Source organism: Spea bombifrons, chromosome 7, assembly GCF_027358695.1.
Source record: "Spea bombifrons isolate aSpeBom1 chromosome 7, aSpeBom1.2.pri, whole genome shotgun sequence".
In the NCBI taxonomy this organism is placed as follows: Eukaryota; Metazoa; Chordata; class Amphibia; order Anura; family Pelobatidae; genus Spea; species Spea bombifrons.
Genome location: NC_071093.1, coordinates 32,742,534 through 32,760,729, shown reverse-complemented (window position 1 = coordinate 32,760,729; position 18,196 = coordinate 32,742,534). Strand labels below are relative to the sequence as shown.

The 18,196-nt window shown below is 40.0% G+C and overlaps 1 protein-coding gene across 1 annotated transcript in view; it reads right to left on the bottom strand.

Annotated features, from left to right (window-relative positions):
- Nucleotides 1-12,969: 12,969 nt before the first annotated feature.
- The window catches only part of LRRFIP1 (LRR binding FLII interacting protein 1), a 49,944-nt gene continuing 44,717 nt past the window's right edge, over nucleotides 12,970-18,196 (bottom strand). The window contains exons 23-27 of the mRNA XM_053470442.1: nucleotides 17,617-17,666; nucleotides 16,339-16,438; nucleotides 16,150-16,229; nucleotides 14,975-15,079; nucleotides 12,970-14,393 (exon numbers count right to left, since the gene is read on the bottom strand). Coding sequence (XP_053326417.1) covers nucleotides 14,283-14,393; nucleotides 14,975-15,079; nucleotides 16,150-16,229; nucleotides 16,339-16,438; nucleotides 17,617-17,666 — 446 coding nt within the window. The 3' untranslated portion in view covers nucleotides 12,970-14,282. The remainder of the gene's footprint in view (nucleotides 14,394-14,974; nucleotides 15,080-16,149; nucleotides 16,230-16,338; nucleotides 16,439-17,616; nucleotides 17,667-18,196) is intronic.

Sequence of the window (18,196 nt, the reverse complement as noted above, 5' to 3'; positions counted from 1 at the left end):
TAGCCAATAAATGGTATCATTTTAACTATACTTTTCTCCTGCTTTCTCAACGGCTAACACGGTACATAACCTTTTTATCATGTTATAAGAATAAATTGAGTAAATAAGCTAAAGCTAGCTTCATCTCAAATTACTGAATCAGTTATAAAAAGAAAAAAAAGTGAGTATATATTTAAAATTTTTATTTATGCAGCAGCTGGATGGTGACACAGCTCTCTATGGTAATGTTTATTACTTTGCCTTCAGCAAAGCACCGCAGGACGGAATCTTGAAGCAAATCTTAAAATCTTTTCATTAACTCCTTCAGGGCATTTGTTATGTTTCTTTCCTGTAGTTCAAAAAAAGTTATTAAAATATCTCTGTTGATTATAATGCCATATACCAGTATTTAGGGTGACCACATCTGCAATGTCTTGCTGGAAGGGAGACAGTTAATTAGCGAGCGATATATCCTCCATACTGCAGGGCAGCACTTTTTCTTTGGGCTGATTAGCAATATGAAAAAAAATTATACGAGTCCTGACAAATATGGCTGATGCGGTCACCCTAACCAGTACATCCAAATAAAGAGCCACAGCAATATGTCAAACATACTTCCTTAGGTCATCCGGTCTACTGCTTTCTAGTTAAGAGAATAATATAAAAGAGGGTGTCAGTGGTGTAAATTCAGCCCTGTCTAGAGTAATAATACTCTAAACATGGGAGCTAACGGAGTGGGGAAGGGGCAGCTACAGAAGATGTTAAAGAAGCTGTGGTTCAGTACTTGTTATTCCATGTCACTGGGGTGCACAGGATACACCTATAGTGTTCAGGGCCAAGGCTAAGTGAGACATTTATAAGAAACTGGAATACATGACAACAAAGTTACTGCATCTTTGCTCCTTTTTTGTTTCTTAGATATGTTGTTCTGTCATCTTTTATTTCAACACCTAGAACAATAAAAACATTATTGGATGTGTTGTTTATTCAGTGAAAGTTAACGGTTGGTTTGTTGTCTGTGGGAGATAAGGGCCGGAGCACTTTAAGCACCTATAAATATCTGAAGACCATTACTTCAACTAGGACCAACCTTGATTGGGGATGCATGGCCTTATAGCACATATTTGAATGTGCTCTACATGTTGTAAGTGCAATTTATTTCCATCTTTCTACACTTGGACAAGATACTGCACAATTGTCCTAAAGCTCTCCGGAGGGTCTGGTCAATAGAGGTAAGTACTGGGAAGAAGAGGGAGTTTTTCTGTATTTGACTTGCTATATAATGATAGAAGTGGGCAGCAGTCTGGCAGATGAACTGGGAAACTGGCAAACAAGATCTGGAAAGCTAAAGTCATACACGAAGGGGAAGTACGTGATACCAAAAGATGATCCAAGAGAGTAATTACAGTCCAAGCCAAAGGTCAAATCAGGATAATCACAGACAAAGTGCAAAGGAGAAAAACGGGGGCTTAGTCACAATCCAAGGCCAGGTGTCAAAGCCAGGAAATACACAGAGCAACCAAATAGGATCCACACTACTGCAAGGCCAAAAAGTCCAATAGTCCAACAAGGGAGACTAGGGGCAGTCTCATAATATCCTGTTTTGCAGTTAATAGTAAAACATCAGCATAGAGAAGAAGACAAGAAAGGAAGAGGAATCAAAGCTTTAGAAGGGACAGAGAAGATCTACAAATGCTAACACCATACACTTACATACACTCACTCACCATCTGCTGACCCACACACATTCTAACATCATATAGTAAGATCATATGTTTTCACATAGGATAACACCATAGAATAAACACACACTAATGCTATATAGTAAGACATACTCTAATAGCATACACTAACTCTCTTCCCCTCTCCCATCTTCAGGGCAGCTCTCACTGCTGCCTCTTTCTCAAGACTCAAAACCATCCGCAGCATTACTTAACATGTTGTTGTATTGCCTCTAAAGCCCTGTGCTTCTTGAACCCATATGAGGGAGCCCCTCTACTGACCAAAATGTGTAGGCACCCAGAATACATTTTTATATACAATCACACTGTGCAGCCACAAGTCACAGAGCCAAGCACCAGAGGAGCATAGATCTCCTCTCTCCTGTACACTGCTAAATGGTAATAGTTGTTACCAATGGACATGGTAACATGTACGGCGTGTATGCATTAACATTCACACAACAAATATTTATATAATGATAATAATTTGAGTAATCATTTATACTAGAAATAGCTTTTAGGGTGATTACACAATACAGATAGGCTTTTCTTAATTAACTATAACAATGTATAGTCTGAAATACCACCTTTTTATGGGGACAATGGTTTGTAACATACAACAAATATATAAACTGTTATTTCTAACTTGCCAAAATAGAATTCTATATTTGAATGTGAAAATAAGCAATAAACAAACTATTTATAAAAAATAAAAACACTAGTAACCTTTTGTGGACTGATGCTTGATTTCTTTAGTCTTTTATTGACATTGTAGGCAGACACCTAGGGCATCAGTCCCCCTGCTGCCAAACCAAGGTGAGGATCATCCAAGAGGTGTCCCCCTAAATGTCTTGGCACTGTTCGCCTTTTACTGCGGTGCAGATGCTGGGGGCAGACAGGGACGGCTGGGAGAGGGGGCGCAGTCCTACGTCAGTGGAAATGGTAAATGTGTTGTTAAAGGTATGGGCCCCTCAGAATACTGGGGCCTTGAAGCAATTTCTACATATGCTCCTCTATTAATTCAGCAATGCTTCAAGGATGCAGTGGGGAATGAGTTCTATGTCTGGAGCTTTATTCTTGGGGAAAAACAAGGTATTGAAAAATGTGCATTTTTATCTGAAACAGCTTTATAGAATGTTTCTAGTTTTCAACATACAATACAGTGCAAAGGGATTTTGTAGACATATAGTTTGGTGTACAATGCAATAATTATATAAAACAGTTGCTAATGATCATCATTTTAAAATGTATTTATACTGCATGAATAAGGTCTCTCCCAGGCAGAAACTGTTACAAACTGTTCAACCGAGACAGAAGAACAGTGTTATTCATCCACTCTCAACTGACAGAACAAGGTCACAGGGTTGGCTACCTGGAGCTCTCCCTTTCCACGGTGTGTGACCAATAGTGGGAGTGGGTTTTTAGTTATTCCTGAAGAGGCGGCAAGAGGGCAGAGATTAGGTAGGAGTGGGCGGGACCTGGACAGGGAGTGGGTGTGACTAACCGCTTATAGGAGATGGAAGATTACCCAAGGGAAGCTGGTGTGAACATGGGAAGTGTGTAAAAAAGGTGAGAAAAACCAGTATAGGGAATAGGATAGTGAATGGTAGGAATAATCAACCTTAATGACTTTCCTTGTGTATCTGGAACCACAGCTGCAACCCTTTTTTTTGTGAACATGGGAAGTCCTGTTACTGTAAAGCACATTAACCCTTACAATGCCTAGGAGTAGATAAAGTATTTTGCATTCAACCACTGTTGGAAAGATTACAGACACCCAAACCCTCTGAGTACATTGAAACATAGAAACATACATAGAATTTGACAGCAGACATCTAGGCTGTCTGTTTTCCTGATGTTATTTTTTAAATGTTTCCATGATGACACAATAAAAGGTATCAGTTTCAAATGGACTCCCATTAACTTTAAAAACAAATCAATTTATAGTTGTCATTAAATGATGGAAAGATAATGGCAACGAATATTAATCTTAATAAATAATCTTAATAAAACCCACCAATATTTCACTAAATGCTTTCTACTTTCCTTATTTGGACATCCTGTGTTAGTAGCTGCTTTATTTTGTCACTTTCTGCCATGTTTGTGACATCACTGTTTAAGCACAAAACACTGTCACATTCTAGTTCTTGTGGCATTATCTGCACAAAACTCGCAGTGGTAGTTGTGTATTTTGCTTGCTTCATATATTGGTTATTTGTCAACTGACAATGCCTCAAAGGAGAAGAAGGAGAAGGGAAGTGGCTCCTAGGGGCCAGGCTGCAGCAGCTTCAGGTGGTAGTGAGGAGAGACCCTCTAGATCTCAAGCGAGAGGAAGAGGAGACAGCAGGGTGGAGAGGAGCAGAAGTCCACTTCGTTCCACTACTCCACCAGGGAACAGAAGGACAAATGATAATGTTGAGGACACCTGCACTATTTGCCTTGGTGACATTGAGCCTGCAGAACACACCACCTTGCTCCCCTGCAGCCATAGATATCATGCTGGGTGTATAGAGAGATGGCTACAGGAAAATCCATCATGTCCTGTATGCCGAGCTAGAGTAGAAATCCCCAGGGTATGTGTTATCACTGTACTTGCATCAGTAGTTGTATCTCATTGATCTTTCACTAAGTATTGGTGAGAAACAAAGATCTACCCTGTTCAATAGCATTTATGAGATTTTTCTTAAATCAGAGATTAATCAGTCATTCTCATAAATTTTTGTTTTAAAGGCTGCAGACGTGTTTGAGCAGGTGGAAGAGCTGAGAATTCTTCAATTTTTGGACCTAGTTCTCATACAATGTAAGAACACAAGAGTTTGTATGAATTATATTATAGATTACGTTATATACTAAGTTAATTTTAGTTGTGTTATTTAATTTTAAGTAATAATAGCAACTCAAGTGATTCAAAGTTGATAAGACTCCATGTTTGTTGACCTAAATTTCTGTCAACTACTGATCTCTGTTACTAGATGCTTTGTTACTCACATACATTTTCTTTGTTCCAGATGCCGCCAGACCCCTCAGAGTATTTAGGGAGTGAAGGGCCGTATCCAGGTGGATGGCAATCTGTTTATTGTATCACCATCTTTCAATAAAGTACATTTTTCTTGTTTACATGGAGCTAAGGTCTGTTTTTCATCAGGGTGTTGAATTCTATTGTTGACGCACACACACACAACTTACTGGATTTGCACGTCTATTGTTTTCCTTTAATTTGCTGATACCTAACTTGGTGCCTCTGCTCCTGGCATCCTGAAAAACATGTGAGCTTTAAATCTTTCCAAAAAGTACATTTTGACAGCTTGGGTCCCCCAAGGATGTTTTGGTTGAGCAATAAACATTATAAACCTGAGGTTCTTATGGGTGTACTTCTAGCTTTTAAATAAAATAAAAACAACTAAACTTTGAATAAGAAGAAAGCTTATAATAACATCTCCCAATTGTGTTTTTCCTTGTTTTCTAGGAAACGTTTATGTGCCACAATTGTTAGATTTGTTAGGATACAGCCTAAATATCTCTAAAAATAAGAGTTAACTCAACCAACACTAGATGCCCAACTCAAGGGAATAGTTAGTGAATTTTTTTAAAAATATCTTATTGGTTTGGAAATTAACAATATCCCGGTAGGACATCATGGCGTAGCCATGTATGTTTGGGAGGTGTCGGAGACCTGCGATGTGGAGAGGGGAGTGAACTCTGCCTGAGAGAGAGCTTTGTGAGGCCCCATTTGATTGAGCTCCGTTGTCCGCTGACTGCTGTCCTCGTTGTTCGCCTGCCGCAGGAGACCTATATTTGGTTGTCCACCACTGCAAGCATCGTTGCTCGCCTTGTTAAACAGCATTTTTACTCACAATCCGGGATTACCAGCGATTTGCCAGCGTGCTACTCAATGTGGCTGTCTACATATCTGCCAGGTTTTTGTACTGCCGATGCACACGTTTATATAAGGTGAGAAATACTGACTTCCAAGTCTGTCATCACTTTTGATTCGAAGAGCTCTGGGTGCGGGGTATGCAAAGCTCTATGTGCTTCATATTTTAAGGCTCCCTGGAACTCTGAAAACAGTTAAAAACCACTTTACACGAGGATCGGAAGTACTAATGCAAAAGGGACGCACGAGCAAATGGTAAAGAAAAGATTAATCCATAACATAATATAATATTATTTACAGAAACTTTTGGTTCTATCTTCAATATTTATATATTTATTGCCTATTATTTTCTAATATGGCACCTAAAGGAGATATGATAGATAAAGGAGATAAAAAAGAAAAATCTAAAAATAAATCAAGAAAACCTCCTCCAATTATTGCCTTCTACCCAAAAAACCCCTCTTCAGCTCTTTCGGGAAAATCCTCCCCTGATCAGAATATATAACAAAAACTAGAAAGCCTCGCCTTTTAGTCCCTGTGATAGGGGTCTTACAGGTACAGGTCTTCATTGTAACTTGGCTGGTTAATGAGTCCGCAAGTTGCTTGCTTTTTTAATTCATATCTACTTTTTACTTCCACTCAACTCTCCTGCCGGTGAGTGTATGTGAGTTGTGTGTATTTGTTTGCGAGCGTTAATGCAAGTCGGTTATAGTGAATTTGCAAGATGGCCTTTTGAAAATCCACAAGTACTTAAAGTTTGGTGAATAGACCCATCTGATCTGTCCCCAAGGCAGAGGGTTTGTCTTTTAATTATATTTTTCATATAAAAAATAATCAGAATTTCCCATGATATAAATTCTTTCAGTTTGGTAGCTAACCTCCTATGGGCTACTTTTACAAAGCGGTTGTTGTGCAATGTTTGAAAAGTGGTGCTGTACCTATAGCTCCCAAAGGAAAAACTGGACCATACTTTGTATCAGAGTTCAAACAAAACCAGCCTTGGTTTAGTACTTTAGGTATAAGCGACACTAGTGAGATGAAGGTGATACACATAGTTCTGAGGCAGGTTCTTTCTAGACTTGTAGCCTCCAAGCTTCAGACTTATTGTTTCATGTTTCATGAAATCCCCATTACTAAGACCTGAAACAGTACACTGCATCAATATGATCTCTCCCAGGCAGAAATTTCAAAACAGACAGGGGTTTCCAGATGTTTTTTCCGAGCTCTTTTGAAAAAGCACAAAGAAACAGGCAATGTTGAGGATTGTAGATGCAGTGGTCACATTGTGCTTACTTTCCTTCATAATTGAAAGATGGCCAGAAATGCCCCAGCTCAGCATTGTCAGAAAAAAACCAGAGAAGTCTGGTTAGAAATGGTCTTTGTGGAAGGCCTTCTGCCAAAAAGCCAAACCGCCAACGTGGAAACAAGTCCAAGCGACTGAACTATTCACGAAAAACACAGGAACTGGGATGCAGAATGGCAGCAGGTGCTCTGGACCGATGAGTCAACATTTGAAAAACTTGTCGGTAGCAGAAGTCAGTTTGTTTGTCTAAGATTGGTAGCAGTGCAAGAATGACTTTTTGCAGGCAACAATGAAGCATGATGGAGGTTCCTTGCATGTTTGGGGTTGCATTCCTGCAAATAGAGTTGGGGATTTGGCCAGAATGAATGTTCCCCTCAATGCTGAGACGTACAGGCAGGATATTATCCATCATGCAATACCATTAGGGAGACATCTTATTTGCCCCAAATGTATTCTGCAGCATGATAATGACCCCAAACATACACCAAAATCATTTAACTTAACTCCTTAATGACAAAGCCCGTACATGTACGGGCTCAAAATGCATTGTTTTCAATGGGTTTAGGGACCGCCCATTGTCCTTAAGGTGAAAAAGTACAATGAGTCTTGGATATGATGGTATGGTCACCACAGAACCCTGATCTAAACATCATCAAGTCGGTCTGGGAATAACTGCCAAGTAACTAAAAACAGTTTGCAAGTAGATATTCAGTAATTGTTTAATAATAATATAACTATATGCTTACACAATCCCTGACTTTGTGCAAGTCTACCTGAAAGAATTGATGCTGTTTTGAAGGCAAAGAGGGGTCACACGAAATATTGATTTCATTCAGATTTTTCTTCAGTTCACTCACTTGCATCTTATTCATTGATAAAACTAATCTATTATAACATGTCTATTTTTGAAAGAATTCTTACTTTACAGCATTTGTTCATACCTGTCTAAACTTTTGCACGGTACTATCCATATACAGTATATATATATATATATATATATATATTACAAACACTTACTTTAACACTATAGTACAGTGCACATACATACACAATAACACACACACAAACTACTCCAGTCTCCCTCTTACCCCGCGGAGCTCTGTACTGCTGCAGTGACAGAATAACAGTGTTTCCACTGTCATAATTAAAAGTTTGGGGAAGCCAAAATAGTAATCATCCACTCTCATCTGGGTGTCCCAAATCTCATTGACAAGAAACTCACCTGTATCAGGCTGTCCCAAGGTAGGTTAAATTCACCTCCATAATAAGGTGAAGGTCTCGTAATGACCTGCACCAGGATAGGAAGGACAGCAGTCCTATATAACCAACCAGTACCCAGGTACTACAATGGAGCCGACCGCTTTTTTTTTTAAGCAGATGAGAGAGAGGGGCGCCGAGTGGTTTTCGCTTACCCCCTCGGCGCCACTCTCTCTCCTCTGCGGCGAGTCTCCCTGTTCGGTCTCGGTGCCGGTTTGTAATGCCGAGCGCCGGAAGTGACGTCAATTTCCGGCGCTCAGCATTACAAGCCGGCACCGTGGCAGAGCAGGGAGACTCGCCGCAGGACTGTTTAAAGGTAAGTACCTTTAAACAGGGGGGGGGGTTAGGATACATAATGGCGTCGGCGAAGTTTAAAATCCTCCCCCCCCCGGCGTCGGCGGGGGGGCGGCATTTTAAACTTCGCCCCAGGCGGCATTAAGTCTTGGGCCGGCCCTGCCAGTACCTATATAACTTAATGTATGAAGAGTTGTCTGGTGCTTGTGGATAGCCTGAAACCCTGAAACAAAGATGTTATTGAAGCTCCATGGTTCAGTGTGTCGTTTATTGCAGAGTAAAACACAAACACCGTACACGCAAACTGCCCTCTTTAATGTATATTGAAAAGAGCTTTGGTATGCAAGTTTCCCTACTGCAGAAGAGTTGCAGGTTTCTAGAATAAGGCATTGGACGAACTCACAGCCAATTAGGGGGGAAGTCTCTTTACAGGAGCCACAAGGCCCACGAACATGACCATACCTGGGAACATCATAGGGTTGGCCACCTGGAGCTCTCCCTTTCCACCAATAGTGGCAGTGGGTTTTAAATTATTCCTGAAGAGGCGGCAAGAGGGCAGAGATTAGGTAGGAGTGGGCGGGACCGGGACAGGGAGTGGGTGTGACCAACCGCTTATAGGAGATGGAAGATTACCCAAGGGAAGCTGGTGTGAACATGGGAAGTCCTGTTACTGTAAAGCACATTAACCCTTACAATGCCTAGGAGTAGATACAGTACTTTGCATTTAACCACTGCTAGAAAGATCACAGACACCCAAACCCTCTGAGTACATTGAAACATAGAAACATACATAGAATTTGACAGCAGACAAGAACCATTTAGTCCATCTAGTCTGTCCATTTATCCTGATGTAAAGACTGAAAGCTTATTGAACTTTACATTTTTCTATGATCGCACAATAAAATGGACTCCCATCAACTTTAAAACAAATCAATTTCTATATGTCATTAAATGATGGAAAGATAATGGCAAGGAATAATAATCTTAATAAATAATTTTAATAAAACCCACCAATATTTCACTAAATGCTTTCTATCTTTCTTATTTGGACATCCTGTGTCAGTAGCTGCTTCATTTTGTCACTTTCTGCCATGTTTGTGACATCACTGTTTAAGCACAAAACACTGTCACATTCTAGTTCTTGTGGCATTATCTGCACAAAACTCGCAGTGGTAGTTGTGTATAATTTTCTTCCTGCATATATTGGCTATTTGTCAACTGACAATGCCTCAAAGGAGAAGAAGGAGAAGGGAAGTGGCTCCTAGGGGCCAGGCTGCAGCAGCTTCAGGTGGTAGTGAGGAGAGACCCTCTAGATCTCAAGCGAGAGGAAGAGGAGACAGCAGGGTGGAGAGGAGCAGAAGTCCACTTCGTTCCACTACTCCACCAGGGAACAGAAGGACACGTGACAATATTGAGGACACCTGCACTATTTGCCTTGGTGACATCGAGCCTGCAGAACACACCACCTTGCTCCCCTGCAGCCATAGATATCATGCTGGGTGTATAGAGAGATGGCTACAGGAAAATCCATCATGTCCTGTATGCCGAGCTAGAGTAGAAATCCCCAGGGTATGTGTTATCACTGTACATACATCAGTATTTGTGCGAAGCTAATATCTACTCTGTTCAATGGCATTTATGATACATATTTCTCTCCGTGAGATTTTTCTTAAAATCAGAGATTAATCAGTCATTCTCATATATTTTTGTTTTAAAGGCTGCAGACTTGTTTGAGCAGGTGGAAGAGCTGGGAGTTCTTCAACTGATGGACGTAGTTCTCATACAATGTAAGAACACAAGAGTTTGTATGAATTATATTATATATAATAGATTATATTATATACTAAATAAATTTTAATGGTGTTATTTTATTTTAAGCAATAATCACAACATGTTTGTTGACCTAAATTTCTGTCAACTACTGATCTGTTTTACTAGATGCTTTGTTACTCACATACTTTTTCTTTGTTCCAGATGCCGCCAGACACCTCGGAGTATTTAGGGAGTAAAGGGTCGTATCCAGGTGGATGGCAATCTTTCCATGTTATTACCATCTTTTAATAAAGTACTTTTTTTCTTGTTTACATGGAGCTAAGGTCTGTTATTCATCGAGGTGTTGAATTCTAATGTTCACAGACAACGAATTGGATTTGCATATCTCTTGATTTCCTTTAATTTGCAGAATTGACATATTAACACAGATACCTAACTTGCTGCCTAAAGAATGCATGTTACTCTCCAACCACTGGTGTTCTGTTTGAGAAGCTAGTTCATTTAATGCAAACTTGGGTGTAGCTTCTCCCTTTTGCATACCTCCCAACTGTCCTGATTTTGACACTCTTTCCCGCTGTCCCACTGGGCTCTACCTCTGTGTCACTTTTTGAGACAGAGATAGAACTCAACAGGACAGTGGAATCGAGGACCACAATGCCACGGTTCAGATTTCATTTGTGCGCATGCACCACGCTGTCAGTGACTCTCTCCATCCCAGGCTCTGCTCCTGGCATCCTGAAAAAGACGTGAGCTTAAAATCCTTCCAAAAAGTACATTTTGACAACTTGGGTCCCCCAAGAATGTTGCGGTTGAACAATAAACCTTATAAACCTGAGGTTCTTTCGGGTGTACGTTTAGCTTTTTTGTATGTAAAAAATAAAAACAGCAAAACTTTCAATAAAAAGAAAGCTTTCAAAAACATCTCCCAATTGTGTTTTTCTTGTTTTTTAGGAAACTTTTTATGTGCCACAATTGTTAGGTTTGTTAGGATAAAGTATAAATATCTCTAAAAAAAGAGTTGACTAACACTAGATGTCCAACTCGAGGGCATAGTTAGTGAATTAAAAAAAATATCTTATTGCAAATAAAAAAGCCTCATCCTCACCTTTCAGTCCCTGTGATAGGGGGTCTTACAGGTACAGGTCTTCATTGTAACTTTGATGGTTAATAAGCCTGCAAGTTGCTATTTTTTTAACTCACATCTACTTTTCACTTCCACTCAACTCTCCTGCCGCTGAGTGTATGTGAGTTGTGTGTATTTGTTTGCGAGCGTTAATGCAAGTTGGTTATAGTGAATTTGCAAGAGGGTATTTTGACAATCCACAAGCCAGGATTCGGTACACGGAGAAGGTAGTCACACAAGCCAGGATTCGGTACACAAGATAACAATATAGAAGAGAACTGCAGCATGTCTGAATACGAAGACCACGCAAGGGTAACTGCAAGCAGGACTTCAGGACATTTAAATCCGGCACCACCCCCATAGCCTGTATTATGGAAAGATGTGACTACCTTAAAGATAACTGACATTTCAGCAACACCCCTGCTTTCTTTTCCAGCTGTGACGTGTTCTAACGAAGCAAATTAATAAACTAAAACGGTGTTTCGGAATACCGAATCAGTTATGAAAGAAAAAACAAACACACACAAGGTAACTGTTTAAAACATTCATTTACAGAGCGATTGTATTTTCAGGTGCATATAGAGGTTTATGGTTACTTGGGGAACCTTATGCATCTCTAGATTACTACTAGTTGTGTAAGAAAAGGCATGTCTAATAAAACTGTTTGACATTTTTTCACCTGAGTTACTGTGTCTATGGTTCCTTTATTTCTCGACTTGGCCGACAGGTGACAACTTCACACCAAGGTGAGGGTATTAAATAAGGTAAGGATACCCGGCTCATAACCACATTTCAGACCAACCTGGGAATCACCTGTATATGCAGAATAACTGGACAGGGGCTTTTAAAGTCTATGTTTAGTGTAGGTTTTACCATCTTCTGTAGATACAGTGGATATCCTTGGCATGCATTCTAACCTGGAAAAAAGCCATTTGGTGCATCGGAATCTGTTTCCTGTGAAACCGGGAAGACATGGCACATGCTGGAGTTCCTTTGCTCTCTTTTAGTGTTTTTTGAAGATGTCTTAAATACTGATTTTTCCAGTGTCTCCGTCTGCTGTTCAGAGGCTCCAGAAGGCTCTACGTACGAACTCTACCCGGAAGACAGGAGTATAACCAGGATATTGGATGTCAAGAGAACAAAGGGTACAAAATAGATTCTGGGATGTATTTGCTAAAGGTGGAGTTCTTGCAAACTTGGAATAGTGGGGGATGTGTGAGATTAACTCATACAGGCAGCAATGTGATCGTTGGAGTGACAGTCTGCTTGCATGTAAAATCCTAAAAACTAAAACACCTATGGTTTTCATTATCCCTGTTGTTGGTGAGTGGCCTTTGAGTTAGAACGGTTTCAGCCAGCCTAATCACGTTACAGATGTTGAATCCATTAGAGCTGGCAAGTGCATCAAACTATAATACATACGCTCTTCCTTCATCTTGACTTGTAATGAATATTCAGTATGTCAGATGCCTCCGCTCAGGACTACTTTCACAAACTATGATGGACTCTTGCTGCTGTGTGTTAAATCAACTAAGTTATAATTCAAGGAGGGCAAACTATCTAAATGACCTCCCTCTTCCACTGTAGGCTCATGATGATGATGATGATGACGACAATAACGATGATAAATAAAGATCGGAGCCTGTTATGTTTGAGGATTAGTCCCCTTTATTGTGAAGCAATTAGCTTTTATTAACCCTGAAAGAGAATACTCCCATGACTGGAGAAGTGATACAGCAGTAGCATAATGCTCATTTATCTACAAACCACACACAAGTCACATAAGGCCACTTTCCCTCATACAGGATGATGGGCACACAAAACCAATGCTATCACATAGTTTTGAGTTGCCATGTTTGGTTCCCAATGTATTATTCACTGCGTACGCACAATCCGTCTTCCATTTGTGATCACTCATACATATCCAGTCATCTCCAAACAATACAGAATTGTCTCTGGAACCAAGTGGAGGACAACTGCAATTAACCTATGACAAAAAGGTTTCCCTTTGTTATTATCCAGAACCCCTTTTAAGCCTTCTCCTGCTTAATAAATATGCAAAAATGTCCCAAGTGTTTGAGAAAGGCCCATATGGGGATACCCAAGAAATAAAATCAATTTACTTAATTTACGATATAATGTAATATTGGGATGCTAAACCATATTCCCAGTAGTAAAACCACCCGCTCGTGTGACGCTGATTTGTAAGCACGCACATTCTGCTTATATCTTCACCCAGGCATATTTAGACTGAATGCCGGATTGTAGCAGCCGGTAACTATGCAGGAAACACAGTACTTGAAGTAACAAACCTTAACCAAATTGTGTGCAGAATCTGAATCCGATGTGACCTCCCCTTTATCACATTGTGCTTTATTATAGGTAGAGGGGCAGTGTATCCACACAGGACCACCAGATATAATAATTGTATTACTGATAATGTTCACATTTGTATTGCCTGTGGCATTTCAACACAACATTCTTATGGGGGGGGATCCAAGGAATTGTCCACAATAAGAAATATGGGAACCAGAACGATATTCCATTTGACATATTATCTTAGAAAGTAGCCATTGGAACTCTCTGTAGTCCAGGGATGTAGAAAGCCGAGGTACATACTTGAAAACAAGGCTTCTGTGTCATGTTTCCATTAACATTCACCCTTTTGGAAATAACTTTCCATAGCAAGTCAGCATCCTCCATATGACGCAAATTGTGAATAGACAAACAGCTGGGTGTTGTTCCTCCTCTTGACATGGGGTATACTGTAGGGGCCGCCCGCCGACAGCAATAGTTTAAGAGAAGATGTACTGGCAAAAAACAAAACAAAATCAAAATCCAGGCCCCTCTTCTCACCCATGGCATCCCAGTGCTAAATGTTGAGACACAGGCAAACACGTGGGTCTGGCTAGCTTGAAACCAGTACTTCTGCTCCTGGTATCATGAAATTGATTCGTGTCACTGCTGAGATAGGATAGCACTCCGATTAGCTTTCATTTTCTCTAGACGCTTCACTAAATGGCTATTCCCGACTTCAAGTTCATCAATCTTGTCTAAGGCAGTTCTGAGCTGCAGTGGATAGAGAAAGGGGAAGTAGGGGCAAGAGAGAGGTTGAATGTCAAAAGCGTCGTGACACAGATACAAAATGTTTATACTGCAGTTTCACAATCAAAATCTCTATAATACATGCTTGTTTTAAGGCTATCTGAACAATCATCATGGAATCCATCTTAATGTATCTAACCTATATGTTCCACAAGTTTGTACTCCCCAACCTTGTACTCCTTGCTCATGTGGCCTCCATTTTAGTGTGCTCATACACAGCCCTCCACTCAGGAATTACTGCAAAAAGGAATTTTCCATTTACTTATGTTTACGGATGAGCAAATCATTGTCTTTAGCACCAACAACTGAAATGCTCTGAGAAGCCACGAAAGTATTCTCTCAAGATCTCAAGAACCTCCGTCTTATCCGCATAAGTAGATGCATGTAGCTGTGCTAAATCATTACATTCTTGTTGTATAGTCAAGAATATGTAATGCATGAAGACAATCAAATTCACCAAAATACATATAAGACGAAAACTCTATGACCAGACTCTAAAATAGAAGGCCCAATTTGATGTAAGAGACTATATATTCAGGACTTACCTCTCTCTGTAACCTCCGTTTTTCTGCTTTTAACTCATCTTCCACCTTTTCAGCATTTTCTGCTGAAGATTTATATCGCGTCACCTGACTTTCCAGTCGGATTATCTGAAGAAAATATATTAATATACAGATAACGTAAACCTTTTGGCTTAACAATGGCAAATTTCAGTTGCATGGGTCAGAAGGCAACTATCTGCCTTCCCAATCTACTGATAAAAATATTTCCGCTGTCCAGCTTTTGCAGCCAGTGGGGATCATGGGCTGTTTGGGGAACTCCTTGACTTGCTCCACTCCCTTGTGATATCCCATCTGGATTTTTGCAACTTTCCACTAAGCGGTCAACCCCTCTCCTGCCTTTCACCGCTCCAATCAGTCCTCAGCACTGCAGGTTGATTAATCTTTATCTGTCACTGGCTCTCATCTGCTGCTCCCTTGGCTCCCCATAATCAAAATCCAGAATAAAATTCAAACTTCTGATCCTGACTTACAGACCCCTTGGCGCTCCTACATCTCTACCTTCTTATGCAACTACCCTAACCTCTTTGTTCCTCTCTTCTACCAGCATTACCTCTCCCACATTCAAGATTTCACAGTGCTGTACCCCTTCTCTGGAATCCCCTACACAACTTTCAAAACATTTCTTCCAACACTCTCAGCCATCATCCTAATCAAGCCAACTGAACGGCCAACAACCTCTACAGATCCTCCTGACTTAATCAACTCATCCCCATCCAAGCAGTTCTGGTCCTGCCCAGTTCATGCACTGACCCACCCCTCCCTGCCTCTTGCACACCCCAACACAAGGGTATCAATTTGGACACCTGAGGCATTGGAGGGTATGAAATAAGCTATTAATGCAAAAAATCCTAATATTTTTTTAACAAGTGCCATAAAATCCTAAACTTTTCCGGTGTTGAAACATTTTGAATCATAAAGATGTTTTACTTTGCTGAGGGGGTGTTAGATAAGTGGAACAGCGCCATAGCAGAAGTGGTAGAGATGAGTACAGTAAGAACATTTAAAATATGCATAAGCACATGGCTATCCTTGTTCTAAGATGAGACAAATGACTTAATAAGGATGGAGGGAAAACAGGTAGACTAGATGGGCTCAATGGTTCTTATCTGCCATCAAATTCTATGTTGTACGACAGCTAAAGTTTGTTCCCGACTCACATTTTGTTCCAAGGCAGTTATTTCCTGTGTGGATTTGGTGAGTTTGAACTTGAGGTCACTGATTTGTCTGTTGGCATCTCCTGGAGGAAAAAGGGCAGACCAACATATCGAGTTAGTTGGGTGACAAAAGGTGATAGCAATATAATGTTACAAGGTTACTGTAGATGCCGGTTGCAGTTTAAAACTCACTTTGACTGTCGATACCATTCTCCACATTCTCATTTTCTAGATTTTCTGGGCTTTGTGTTCTTAGACTTCTTTCTTCCAACTGCTTCTTCAGTTTCTTGATCTGAGACAAAAGAAAAGTGTGTGCGTGTTTGTAGGAGGCATGACGCCATCAAACCAACTTGCACAGACTGATAGGACACATACATACAGCCTGATGCTGCACGTCTATACCTATTTGGCAAGGGTCACACCTAGATATTTTTAATTTACCTCAAACTTTTCAAATTGGCAAAACATTAACATCCATTTAGGGAATTTAAATATAAAGGCTTACCTACTATATGTGTGAAATATTTCATTATATTTCTAACCTAGCTATTTGAAAAAAGGATATGAAAATAGTTACGTATTCTTATCTGATGAGTGGGCTACTTATGTACCCACAATGCAATGGTTAACACAAAATCAAATCTGATGCATTGTGGGTTAGCATACTTTAATACACTAGTAATAATAGGATAATTGGGAGGTATGCAATATATTCGTACATCAGCTTCGATATGCATTTTTGAAGGCTCAGTCCTCAGTAGAAGAAACAGTTTGCTTTTTGTAAAACATATTGTAACGTCTCGTTCATAGGACGTTCCATTGGTGGTTATGGTGATAACACCTCCTTAGAAACTTTGCATCGGAATCGTTTTACCCCCCCCCCTTGTATTGGCAGTCAGAATTTTTGGCATGATTACTCAGACAACTATAATCTCATTCTTTTATCCTACGTTTATCAATACCCCACTCTGAAACCCTGCTCAGCTGATTTATCAGGGTAGAAAACGGAGAGAAAAGTCCAGCACTGTGGGGAATGAGACAGTCATAAAAAAACAACTGACGCTACTGGAATCCAAATTTGGCAAAACTTTATTAGTAACAATAAACAAGACAGGGACAAACTGCGGGGAGCAGAAGTCTGGCCTAGCGTGTTTTCAGCCACATGGCTCTTAAACACCAGGCCCAAAACGCTCTGTGTATTTTCCGTTTTTTGTTTAGTATGCAATTGTGCTAGATAGGTTCCACCCGGAAGAAATCGTTTGGGGCAGATTTATGCAATTTTATCATTTTAATTTCAACCTGACCATTATTTTTCTTATCAGTATAGAGATGACCTTCTTACACAAATGATTGAAGGTGCGTATGTATTAGGAGTTTCTGTTCATTAACATTATTTTGCACACGTAACTTCCTGATGTTTACATTGTTTTTGCGACTTCATCTATATTACTTGCACACTAAAAAACTTACCTGGTCCAAAAAGGATTCTCTTTCATCCAGCAGTTTCTTCAGTCTGATGTCTTAGAAAACAAAAATAGCAACACAGGAGAGCATAGAAAGAAAAAAGAGAGAGAAAAAAGAGAGGGAAAAAAGAGAGTTGAGCAAAGGAAAGAAAGCAAAAGTATGAAGCACAACATTATTTGGCCACAGATATTTTAGGTTTTTGAACAATCACCTGAAGAGTAATATAATGCTTATAAAATTTTAGTCTTTCCGTTATCCAAATGGACCCTCTGTTTACAGCAACCCCCTCATACTAGGAAGCCACTTTTTGGTCTTCTAGATGCTTAGCTCCCTTCAGTAATGGATGGGAAATTACCTGCACAATAAAAACGTACTAAAACTACATTTTCTGTTAGTTGTCTTTTCAATAAAACATATACAGGTGGTTAAACCATCGCTCTCTTAACACTACAGCTGCTTGTGTCGGAGAAGGATCGCGGACGTTGAAGCTCAGCAGATGATTTGCCACCAGATCCCAGTTTAAAAGGAAACAATAACCAAGTTGCTCTTGTAATAAAGACAGTAGATATAAGGAGAATTTACCTTT